The sequence below is a fragment of the Homarus americanus genome, unplaced genomic scaffold (assembly GCF_018991925.1).
Source record: "Homarus americanus isolate GMGI-L3 unplaced genomic scaffold, GMGI_Hamer_2.0 scaffold41027, whole genome shotgun sequence".
NCBI lineage: Eukaryota > Metazoa > Arthropoda > Malacostraca > Decapoda > Nephropidae > Homarus > Homarus americanus.
Window position 1 is genome coordinate 2,512,794 of NW_024745073.1, and position 12,567 is coordinate 2,525,360.

Here is a 12,567-nt window from a genome sequence, read left to right on the forward strand (position 1 = left end):
CGCATAAACTATCAGGACAAAAATAGATATTGTATAAGAGAAATGACTTTATTTATAGAGCAAAATTTACATTTAGACAAAAAGCTGAATGAAGACCGTGAGCGAGGGACAACGTTGAGTGCAGGCGGGCTCAGTGGTGACTTCACACTGCCCCCGCCCTTCTCATGGGAACTTGGGGGCCGGTAATCCCCGCACCCACATACATGCTGGGGACTCACCGGCCCAACGTAGTCCCCACACATCACCCTAGAGTGTCGGCTGGCTCGCCCCTCCAAAAGGAAAAGTCCTCAAGTGCCGTTAAAAGGCATGTTTAGGAGTTACGAAAACAGACGCAGTTCGAGACACACTGGTTTCAGTGGTAGTCACTGTTTGTACACAAGTGCACACGAGGTAGAATGTTCTGCTATTGACAAGTATGCAGCGTATCACTCTCACTATCTGCTGCAGAACACTTCATAGTTACAGTGATGATCAGTTAAACGGCGTCAGTTTCCTCACTACCTAAACGCGCCCAAGTTGTTTAGATCATCTGAATGCCTATGCAACTTTCTAATATTCTACAAACTAGAAGCCATTTGTGCCAAAATAGGCTTAATAATGTGAACCTCAAAATGGATAAAAAATGTTGCATTGATTCATAGATTTTTTTATTATAAGTTTATGGTTCCTGAACGAAATGATGAGCTTGACCGCTTTAATAATACCATGAAATATAGTATTCTGATCTAAACATTGGAGTTACATAATTTACATACAGCATACATTATGTTACAAAGCAGACGAAATGAGTATTGTATTTATCATAACCACTGAGTTATTGCTGGAGGCATTAAAACCTCACCTAGCAAGTGCAGCTTGAGTCTATCCTTCATGAGAGCGGTTTATCCTGACTTCTCATAGGGTCAGGATATGCATACAGATAACTGGCCATACCGGACTAATGTTACAAATATCTGGCCATACCGGACTAATGTTACAAATATCTGGTCATACCGGACTATTGTTACAAATATCTGGTAATTCCGGATTATTGTTACAAATAATATGCGTCATACCGGACTATTGTGCTTTGCATCCTCAAACAGCAGTCAAATGCTCATTCATTCCGAAAAAGGGTGTATCTTTGTGCACTAACTCTGCTGACCAACTTTTACCAACTACAGAGTGAATTTCAGTTCTTTGCCATCCATATGTGACGCTGAGGCCATCCTGGATTCCATATATGTTTGTTTGTTGCTACCATGCTTGCAGTTGTCACAAAATTCAGTTACAGCCCCCGACCACTATCGACTCTATGTAGAACGTGTATGTCACAACACACTTGTATATTATATAACATCAACAATTACGAAGTCTGTGCAGTAGGGATCTACATCCTCAGGACCACTCTCGAGCAGCCCGGATTCTTGTGAAGTATCCACTTGTTATAATGTTGAGTAACACTGAAGTTCACTTACATCATATGATCTTTTAGTATCGTTATACCACCCGTTATTTGGCACTCACTTGCATAAGGGGGGTTAACACGCAACACTGAACTAAACTAAGTAAACACGAGAAGGACTGACCACCCTGCAGACAACGAAAAGAGTATCAGTTGCCGCTGAAAAATAAATATGGCGGATCTTATTTACACGATCATCCGTAAGTAGAGTCAGGCGCGAGAGTTACACTGCCACGTACCAGAACCGTAAGTAATTATTAGATCAGTGCCAGAACCCAATAATCTGCCGCTCAATTGGTGCCAGCTAATTTATTCTGCCCATGATATGCAGCGGAATAGGGAGTGATAGCACCCAGGGAAGTTGGGCCTGCACTTGGTGGCCCTGGAGATGAGACCCTTATGGTGCAACAAGTGTCAGCTGTCGGGATGGTTTGATGTGCGTCATGTACCCTTTGTGGTGAGACCAGGGTGGACTAGTAGATGTTGTCTCCCAGGGAGTGTTCAGTTATCATTGCGCAGCCTGATGTGAGGCTTTGGTCACTCATCATATTCGAGGCCCATGGAGTGAGTTGTTGTGACTTCAGAGATGTGTTGATAGAGTTGTTTTACAGTGATACACATCTTCGGATGGCCATCTCAATGTTCAAGTTCGTTTACATGTGGGGAGGTGGGTACTGTGGCAGCGGTCAGGTGGTCAAAGCTGAAACAGAATCCAGGACTTGTGGCTCTCTATGTCCCGCTACAGTGGTCACGGCAGCTTTGCGACTGGTGGACAGGTCGCTCTTGTACCATAACCTCGCTACACATTCATCCATACCCAATGAAGAGAGAATATGATTAGGCTACTTTATAGAACCTAGAGATAACGTTGTAAATGAATGACACGTATAATCTACCATTAACTTAAAACTGTATGTACAAATTGTACAATTGTTGTTTTGATATGCTGTTGCAATTGCTCTCTTGCTACCAGTTTCAGTCTAGCATTAAACAGCGGTAAGGGTTGATGGCCGCATATGGGAGTCGGGACTGGGAGTAAGCTGACGCGTTCCGCCCGTGAAGTGTGGAGAGATATGGTGGTGATGGTAGGTTCTGGTGATGACGGTGGAAGTGATGGCCGCATTCACAATTAACATCACGGCCACTTAGCAGAATAATAACAAACATGGAACGGCCGTTATGAACTAGATGGAGTTTGGAGAATATCACAAAAACTTTTATCCACCCTTTGGCATAACATAAGAACGGCAAAGTTCAATTTGCCTTTCACAGAAAGGAGTGAACGGTGAAGGTGTCCCTAGCGGCGAAAGTTCTCCAGTACGTCCAGCCGCACCTGGAGATCAGGTCACACAGCGCACGGAAACCAGATCACGTAGAGTCTGGTGACCAGACCAAACAGTACCTGGAGGACAGGTCACGCAGAACCCGGAAACCAGATCACATAGTACCCGGATACTAGGCCACACAGAGCTCGGAAACTAGGCCACACAGCACCTGTCTACCAGAACACAGCGCCCAGAGATCAGGCTTCATGGTGCCAGGAAACCAGATCACATAGTGCCTAGCAACCAGGCCACAGCGCTTGAAGACCAAGACCTTGGCAGCGTAACGCCGGGTCACACCTTCCTGAATATATATATATATATATATATATATATATATATATATATATATATATATATATATATATATATATATATATATATATATATATATATATATATTTGACAGGATTGTTCTGTAACTTGACAGCTGAGCTATTGAACTAGACGAACCGGTAACAATAACTCTTACTGTCAATATGAAGTGAATGCTAGAGCATATCTGAATGCTAAACACTACTTGCCTTTCAAGCTTTGCAAAATAACACTAATAATACTGGTGCTCAGGGAAGGAGTCTCTGGGATGTGACTCCTTTGTGACAAAATATGTACGAGAATCCCAAATGCAGTAATGCACTTCATTATCAAAACAACAAGGAGATGTCTCCTACATCGAACACTATTATAGAATTAAAATTCAATACAAATACTTTCTAACGACAGTGACTTAAAACCGCAACAATATGTAAATATATGGCATGCTTAGAGGGATATCACAGGGTGTGAGTGCATATATTGCTTATAATGATATATAATGATACAACTTAGAACACTCGATGGGACTACAGCACATACATCAAAAAGAATCACTAAGCGCCCGTGTAAGCCATTAATAGGAATGGGAAGTTGAGAACTAATATCATTTATACCATAATGTACCCAGCATGTATACTCAAATATAATAAACCAGTACAAACTCTCACTCACACACTCGAAAATGTTCAGTAATATTATAAACACCAACCTAAAGTTTCAGATACACAACACACGGAAAATACTATACGAGACACCGTATCACCAAGTTCAACTCCACACACTCAGCTTACGCCAATTTTAACTTAATTCTCATATTAAATAGGTTGAAAGTTTTTCTTCTTTTTATGAGACTTACAGAGTTGTATGACTCAGATGGTTACTCCATTAACAGAAGGAACATTCTCAGGTGCACGTATTGTCTCTTGTATTCTGTGCACTTAACCAATAAAGTTTTGTTCAGGTCAATTAGTGTGTGCACTACAGTATGTTTATTCTAGAGACATTACTAGACCACCTACCACCTCCGCTATCATAAAAGCTGTCAAAATACATTGTTAATTATTATAATGTACTTGGAAAGCAGTTGTTGATACATGCAAGCTGTCATATCCCTGCAACAGCTTTCTCACTATCTCTCTAACGTGAAAGAAAAACTACTGAACTATTCATACTGTTTTACCTGCCGAAGAATTTATCAATTAAACTATAGTACAGACATTTTCTACACTTGAAACATAATGACTGCGTAAGATATAATTACTGCATTCACAGCAGTATTAGTACATCCATGTCTACCCTCAAATATCGTCACATAACTCTACAGGTACATTTCCATGCATTACGTGGTCAGTCAAATATAAATATAAATTTTAGATACAAGTTGAAATACAATCATAGGTGCAGTGAACAGTAGGAGTGAGTTCTGTATAAAACCTGCCAGTATTCTATCAGATATACTGATATAGATTTTCAAGTACAAAAGACAGTTGTTAACAATGTTAATGGTGGTCTTAGGATGAACTGATAATACAATATCAGTATATATAGGCATTCAAAGTGGTTTGATGAAGTGTATATCCTAAAAAAACCAACATTAACAGTAAACCAAAACGCATAAATCAACCCTCGTATACGCTGAAAGACACTAGCAGGTGTTCTTACACATACTGGAAAGCACTTGAGAGGTCACACTACTAGTCTTACCAGCAAAAATCTTATTTCTTTATGAAGCACCTGAAGACATGGCAGGTGGTGCACACTGTGTAAGCTGCTGAACAGGTTTACCAGTAAAAGTAAGCTTTGTCATTTCTTTTTAGCATAGACCAGGAAGGTGATGCTCATCAATATGTCATTGCATGACATGATGTAATATTAAAATTACAATTACATTTATATAAAGTGCACTTTGTTATTCAGCGTATACTCTATAAACAATAAATACCAAAATACAACCGCAGATACAGCTTGTGTACGCTAAGAACTACCCATAGATGCACTCAGGTAAGGAAGATTCCACGAATTCCTGGCACTAATTTCACATTCTCACGAGGAAATATTTAATATTCAAAGAAACGCTTAAGTTTCATCATCCTTCACTAATTAAATCATGGAAGTTACTCATAGTCATTAAGGGATCAAGGATAAACATCCACACATGGTAGTAATAGGGTATTATTAATGATACTTACTGCCTTGGATATTGTATCATTACTTGGCACATTCTCATGTTGTGGAAGGACTCAAGAAAAGACACCAGCCAAGTTACACTAGCAAGACATGAATTTTTTTCCATCTATTTTAGTTATATACAATCTTATCTATTTAATTATTGGTTCATTTCACACAGAGAAAACCCCAAGAAACGCCCAAAACCAACGTCACTTATGTTGTAAGGTTCCAAAGTAAACTGAAGACACATGATTCAGCCAAATACAGAAATAGATTCTCCTTAACACAAGGCAGTCGTTACACTCCTCAATACAAGCGTAGATAAGTCATGTATACTTCACTACGCAGGTATACATTAGGTAAAGTCATACATATCTGTATCTGACAAACAGTGCATATACTTCTTTACACTGCTAGGTACAGTTAGTTATTCATACCTTTCGACACAGACGGGTACAGTTATACATACCCTCCTCACAGACAGGTACAGTTATACGTACCCTTCGACACAGACAAGTACAGTTATACGTACCCTTCGACACAGACAGGTACAGTTATACGTACCCTTCGACACAGACAGGTACAGTTATACGTACCCTTCGACACAGACAAGTACAGTTATACGTACCCTTCGACACAGACAGGTACAGTTATACGTACCCTCATCACAGACAGGTACAGCTTTACGTACCCTTCGACACAGAGAAGCACAGTCTTACGTACCCTTCACCTTAGGCAGGCACAGTCACACTTACTCTTCATCACAGTTTATACATACGTCAACACAGACAGTCCTAATTTCCCTCATTCAATGCAGTCAGCTACACCTGTAACACAATACAGGTAGGTAGAGTCATCCAGATTCACAGCATATGATAAAACAGATAAACATTTATCCTAAAACAAGCACATATAATGAGACACTACAGACAGTTTTAATACACATTCATATCACACAGACAAGTATAAAACATGGGTGGGTCACGGCAATTTCTCTTAGTCCTTTGGTTAAGGGTGTAGAAATGTAAATATTTTGTCTATTCATGTTTTTTCTTTTGCTGTATATGTGCCTATATTGTCTATATCATATAACATCATAACCAATATTATGCATGACGGGAAAACAATGCCTCACTGACAGGGAAATGTGTATTACGCATATACACGAACAACACCGGACATACAGTGTTGGCAGGGTGTGGTCTTAAGTTTGTATACGCTTATTTTACAGGTATATTTATGTATATATGCAAGTGTGTGTACATGCAAAGAAGTTCTATGTACACAGGAACAGCTCAAGTGAAATTCGGGTTAACTAATTGGAAAAAAAAAAAAGGTGATGAGCTGTACATTCCACATTTTAAGTTGGACACCTGGGATGTAGCAGTTCCGGTTTGGCAACTTTGGCCTCATTGGGAGACTCACGTTCTATGGTGCCCCAGTTTCGTCCCTCAGACCGTGACTCTGGACATTCCTCGATTCTTCTGGACAAACTTTCATCAGTTCCAGGTGTTACTTTATCTCAGTTCGTGTTTCGTTTAGTTTTTCTTGCATATCTTGGTGTCTCAATCGCGTCCATCACTGCCTGACGCTAGCATGTCCATCTATCTGCCATTCTTGTACGTTACTCATCTTGTGGTAATGTCACGTTCCTTAGTACGTGGTTCCAGTCCCTTTATCATTCTATGACATTAGTCCGTTCCTGAGTCCGTACCAAATGTCCTATCGTTTTGGCCGTGACATTGACCTGCTTCTAAAGTCGTGGCTTTGACTCTTTCCTAAGTCCGTAGCAATGCTAAGTTTTGTAGTCCGTGGTTCTAGTTTATCCGTAAGTCCGTTAACCTACTGTCTCTGGTCCGTTACTATGCCTTTAACACCGATAAATCTTTTTATTCATAAGTCCATAGTTTTTGTCCGTACCTAAATCCATGGTTTGGGCCCGTTGCTTCGTCCGTGGCAATAGTAAAATCCCTCTGTCCGTGATTCTGACCCGTCTCTATAAGTCCATGGTGACGGTACGTTTTGTAGTCTATAGTTTCGGCCCTTCCAGAATCCATGGTTGTGGCCTGTCTCTACAGTAAGTCCATGGTTGTGGCCTGTCTCTACAGTAAGTCCATGGTTGTGGCCTGTCTCTACAGTAAGTCCATGGTTGTGACCTGTCTCTACAGTAAGTCCATGGTTGTGGCCTGTCTCTACAGTAAGTCCATAGTTGTGGCCTGTCTCTACAGTAAGTCCATGGTTGTGGCCTGTCTCTACAGTAAGTCCATGGTTGTGGCCTGTCTCTACAGTAAGTCCATGGTTGTGGCCTGTCTCTACAGTAAGTCCATGGTTGTGGCCTGTCTACAGTAAGTCTCTACAGTAAGTCCATGGTTGTGGCCTGTCTCTAAGTCGATGGTTGTGGCCTGTCTCTACAGTAAGTCCATGGTTGTGGCCTCTCTCTACAGTAAGTCCATGGTTGTGGACTGGTCTACAGTAAGTCCAACTGTCTCTACAGTAAGTCCATGGTTGTGGCCTGTCTCTACAGTAAGTCCATGGTTGTGGCCTGTCTCACATAAGTCCATGGTTGTGGCCTGTCTCTCACAGTAAGTCCATGGTTGTGGCCTGTCTCTCACAGTAAGTCCATGGTCTGTAAGTCCCATGTCTCTCTACAGTAAGTCCATAGTTGTGGCCTGTCTTGTAAGTCCATGGTCCTGGCCGTCTCTACAGTAAGTCCATGGTTCCATTCCCTACAGTAAGTCCATGGTTGTGACCTGTCTCTACAGTAAGTCCATGGTTGTGGCCTGTCTCTACAGTAAGTCCATGGTTGTGGCCTGTCTCTACAGTAAGTCCATGGTTGTGACCTGTCTCTACAGTAAGTCCATGGTTGTGACCTGTCTCTACAGTAAGTCCATAGTTGTGGCCTGTCTCTACAGTAAGTCCATGGTTGTGGCCTGTCTCTACAGTAAGTCCATGGTTGTGGCATGTCTCTACAGTAAGTCCATGGTTGTGGCCTGTCTCTACAGTAAGTCCATGGTTGTGGCATGTCTCTACAGTAAGTCCATGGTTGTGGCATGTCTCTACAGTAAGTCCATAGTTGTGGCCTGTCTCTACAGTAAGTCCATGGTTGTGGCCTGTCTCTACAGTAAGTCCATGGTTGTGGCCTGTCTCTACAGTAAGTCCATGGTTGTGGCCTGTCTCTACAGTAAGTCCATGGTTGTGGCCTGTCTCTAAGTCCATGGTTGTGACCTGTCTCTACAGTAAGTCCATAGTTGTTGCCTGTCTCTACAGTAAGTCCGTGGTTGTGGCCTGTCTCTAAGTCCATGGTTGTGGTCCAATGAATTAGCCATGCAACTCAAACGTTTTGACCTCAAATCTCCCTGGCACCTACGCATTCCTCTGTACTCAGACCCCGACACATGGCTGACTCTTTCTTCAGCTAGTAAACTGTTCCTTCCTTAATCCACCAACCAAAGCTCTTCCCCACAGTACGTGAATGGTTCGCCTCAATTCCCTGTTCCTGTTATTCATTCACTCAGGCAGCCTATCTCTTATGTCTTGAGTATCTCGTTCCAATGTCCTTGTCTTTCTTGTTCCTGAGTGTGTGAGATTGATGCCCAGATCCTCCAGATGGTGACACATACATCCTTTAACGTGATGATGATATTCATATTTGACGTGATGGTGATACATGGATCCTTAACGTGATGGTGATACATATGTCCTCTTCTTTATGATGACACATTTATCCTCACGTAGTAGTAGTGACACATGTATCATCTACGTGGTGGTGATATCATGTATCCTTGATGATGACACATATCCTCCAAACTACAACAAAGATTTGAGAGACAAGTATAAGCGTTATGAACCTTACATATAACCACAGCCCTGTAACATTCGTCACTAATGATAGCCACTATACCGTCAGAGGACTTAGGGAGTAGATCACCTGCATACTTGTGTCATTAGCACTTAAATGTTCATCTTTACTGTAAGGTTAGAGAGACACATTTATCTGTACACGAAGAACCACCTACTGTTTACTTGTTCAGTTCTATAATGAAGGGACTCCAATGAACGTGTTGGTTGACCGTGATGAAATCGGGAGCACTAAGGAAATAGTTCTTAATTTTATTAGATTAGTTCTATATTACATGGCACGTGCTTAGATTGTATTATAATAAACGAACTTCCAGAGAGCATATCTTAAAAATAACCTCTACATAACAGCGGTGTTTGATTCAGTAATAAAGACAAAGCAGTGATGATCATGAATGGTAGTGACATCAGAGAATGAAGACAGAATTTCATTTTGATCAACAGAACCAAAAAAAATAAAAAAAATATATATATATCTCCTGAAACAATATTCGTTTCAAAGAATCAGGAGATAATTGTCAGCTTAAACAAAAGAACCATTTCTTGAATCGTTTAGCTTGAGGCCAGATTTTCTTATGATATGTTAGACTATTATGAGTAGACTCTTTCTTCCAAACTACCAGGTACGGGGGTCAACAAGGATTGTACACGTCAACATCAGAGCATCTCCTTACTATCATCTCTCACCTGCAGGAAATCACGTATCTCTTACAACCACATATATATATTCTTACATACACACTTACACTCTTACATACACACTTGCACTCTTACATTCACACTTACACTCTTATAATTCACACTTGCACTCTTACAGTCACACTTACACTCTTATAATTCACACTTGCACTCTTACAGTCACACTTACACTCTTACATACACACTTGCACTCTTACATACACACTTACACTCTTACATACACACTTGCACTATTACATACACACTTGCACTCTTACATACACACTTGCATTCTTACATACACACTTGCACTCTTACGTACACACTCGCACTATTACACCCGCACAACCATTTTATTACGTACACACACTCTTACATCCACACATACATTCAATGCACACACGCTTTACTACCACACTTACATTTAATTCTGCACACTTTACATCACACATACATTCAATGTACACACACTCTTACATCCACACATACATTCCTTTTATTCATAAACGCTCTTGTTCATATTCATAAACAGACGCCACACATTCATATGATTTATTCTTTAATTGACGTACACGTGTTTATATATATATATATATATATATATATATATATATATATATATATATATATATATATATATATATATATATATATATATATATATATATATATATATATATATATATATATATATATATATATATACAGTATGTGTGTGTGTGTGTGTGTAAATATATCACTGTATGTGCGCGTGATCCATGTATATACTAATAACTATATAGGAAACAAGAAAACACGAAATTCCTAAGCGCTTTCGTGTAATTCACATCTTCAGAGGTGCATTTACAAGGTTCCTTGCAAGGAATGTAATATGTTCTATTTAGGCCAGACGGGAAAAGATCTTATAATTAGACTTAAACAACATAAATATAGTGTTGGGACAGGCCAGGAATCTAATGATTTGTTCATTCGTGAGAGATAATAAGCATTGCATTGACTGGGATAGTGCCTCCTCAACATTATCTTGTAATTCAATTGTCAATAGGAACATTATATAATCTAGTCTCAGTAAACATGCCGAATCTGTCAACATGAATTTGAGTAATGGTATGTACAAATTGGACGATTTTGTGATTAACAAGATTTGTAACCTGAATATGGTGGACACCTGCTGTAACCTAGGGACTTGATCTCACTCTCCTTTACTGTATATATTCGCCTTGTCGATAATTACTCCTTAGTCTGTACTCACCCCTGAAGACGTGAATTACACGAAAGCGCTTGAGAACTTTGTGGTTACTTGTTTCCTATGTGGTTACCAACATATACATGGAACACGCGTACCTACAGTGATATATTTACACACACACACACACACACAAATATATATATATATATATATATATATATATATATATATATATATATATATATATATATATATATATATATATATATATATATATATATATATATATATGTATATATATACATATTTATGAAATATACTACAATATCTTAACAAATAAGACTTTGATAGTGTCTCTCCAATAAGTAATGTATATAGACTTTATATATCATTGAACAAATATGTCAGAAATAACCTCTCATCATCTTGCTCTCACTCTTTGGAAATAACTCCTCCTAGACCCAAGACTATAACAAGAGGACAAGATTGATTATCATAATTATTATGATGATAAGTCCAGTTATAAAATATAGTGCAAAAATACACAAAAACCCGATGAATGCACAAATATTCTGTAATAATTTTTAATTGATTAAATCTATACTTTCGCCTATACTTCCCTCCCTAACTTGGCTGCTTGGCGATGCTACGACACCGGCCACGCTTGGACAGGTTGAAGGCCAGATAATAAAGAGACAAAACTCGTAACAACAAACATAGCAGAGGAGGTCCAAGGGCGGTAGGCCGGGGCGAATTAAGGAGCAGTAAGCGCGTCTCTCGCTCAAGCTGACGAACACCAGCCAAGCGGCATGGCCCACAACCAAGAACATTACCTCGGGATCCCAGATAACTGAGGGCGCCTCTTACTAAACTTGGAGTTCTAAAATTAATAGCTAAAATTCTTAAAGCATTACAATTTCCCGAAATTATTTGGGACGTAAATTTCAAATTATATGAAAATCGCCCATTGTCTGTAGAATGGATGTAATAGTTATTATAATGGATTAAGCAGCTGCAATCATACTTAATAACTTCAAATTCTTATGTTCCTCTAGACTAGTCAAGAGAGAGTGTCTGTTAAGTGATAATGTAATAGTGGACTAGGGCCACAGGCAGCGATGAGTTCCTCTAGCCCATGTAAAACACTTCACCACACCAGTTCATGATCCTTTGGTGCTAAGGCTTACTATCTCACGTAAAAAATACATAACTTAGAGAGATGATATTCTTAGCACACCCTGATTAGCCGGGGACGCGGACCCCAGGGAGGGCGTGGGGAAATCGCTGTCCCCATTAGGTGATGGTGTGGGGAGGTTAACAATGGCGGTGGTGACGGTGGTGGTGGAGTTGGGTTTGCTCACTGCCACCACACTGGGAGCAGCGCCGGGACTGCTGGAGGTGCTGGTGACGGTGTTGGTGTTGGTGGTGGTGATGGTTGTCGGGTGGGGAGGACTCTGCTGATTCAATAGTCCCCACCCACTTCTGTCTGTTGTGGTGTTGAGAAGGGTCTTATCGCGGACGTGGATTTCGTTTAGTTCCTCGTCATATCCGCCGCGTTCTCCGCCGGTGCCGCCTTTACGCTGTAAGACAAA

General features: G+C 40.2%; 2 protein-coding genes across 5 annotated transcripts in view; both read right to left on the reverse strand.

Annotated features, from left to right (window-relative positions):
* Positions 1–34: 34 nt before the first annotated feature.
* On the reverse strand, positions 35–10,218 carry LOC121878500 (histidine-rich glycoprotein-like). 3 transcript variants are annotated; one of them, XM_042384757.1, is made up of 3 exons: positions 8,001–10,218; positions 7,763–7,792; positions 35–7,586 (listed from the first exon to the last, which is right to left on the reverse strand). In XM_042384757.1, the coding sequence occupies exons 1-3, from the start codon at positions 8,464–8,466 to the stop codon at positions 7,171–7,173; spliced, it is 912 nt and encodes a 303-aa protein (XP_042240691.1). In that variant the 5' UTR covers positions 8,467–10,218; the 3' UTR covers positions 35–7,170. The 3 variants fall into 3 exon arrangements, 1 of the variants encoding a protein (XP_042240691.1); XR_006091171.1 differs by lacking the exon at positions 7,763–7,792 and having other exon boundaries at positions 8,121–10,218; XR_006091170.1 differs by lacking the exon at positions 7,763–7,792 and having other exon boundaries at positions 8,091–10,218.
* Positions 10,219–11,273: 1,055 nt separating this feature from the next.
* LOC121878357 (potassium voltage-gated channel protein Shal-like) overlaps positions 11,274–12,567 on the reverse strand; it is a 38,524-nt gene continuing 37,230 nt past the window's right edge. For both annotated transcript variants that reach the window (XM_042384545.1, XM_042384544.1), the window contains one exon: positions 11,274–12,555. In XM_042384545.1, coding sequence (XP_042240479.1) covers positions 12,187–12,555 — 369 coding nt within the window. In that variant the 3' untranslated portion in view covers positions 11,274–12,186. The remainder of the gene's footprint in view (positions 12,556–12,567) is intronic.

Bases quoted from the DNA above. Each gene is read 5' to 3' on its own strand.
- LOC121878500 (XM_042384757.1), bottom strand. From the start codon at position 8,466: ATGGACTTAGAGACAGGCCACAACCATGGACTTACTGTAGAGACAGGC. The intron at 7,793-8,000 runs GTCACAACCATG...TATGTGAGACAG, and splicing joins TGGACTTACTGTAGAGACAG to GCCACAACCATGGACTTACT. The intron at 7,587-7,762 runs GCCACAACCATG...TACTGTAGACAG, and splicing joins TGGACTTACTGTAGAGACAG to GCCACAACCATGGACTTACT.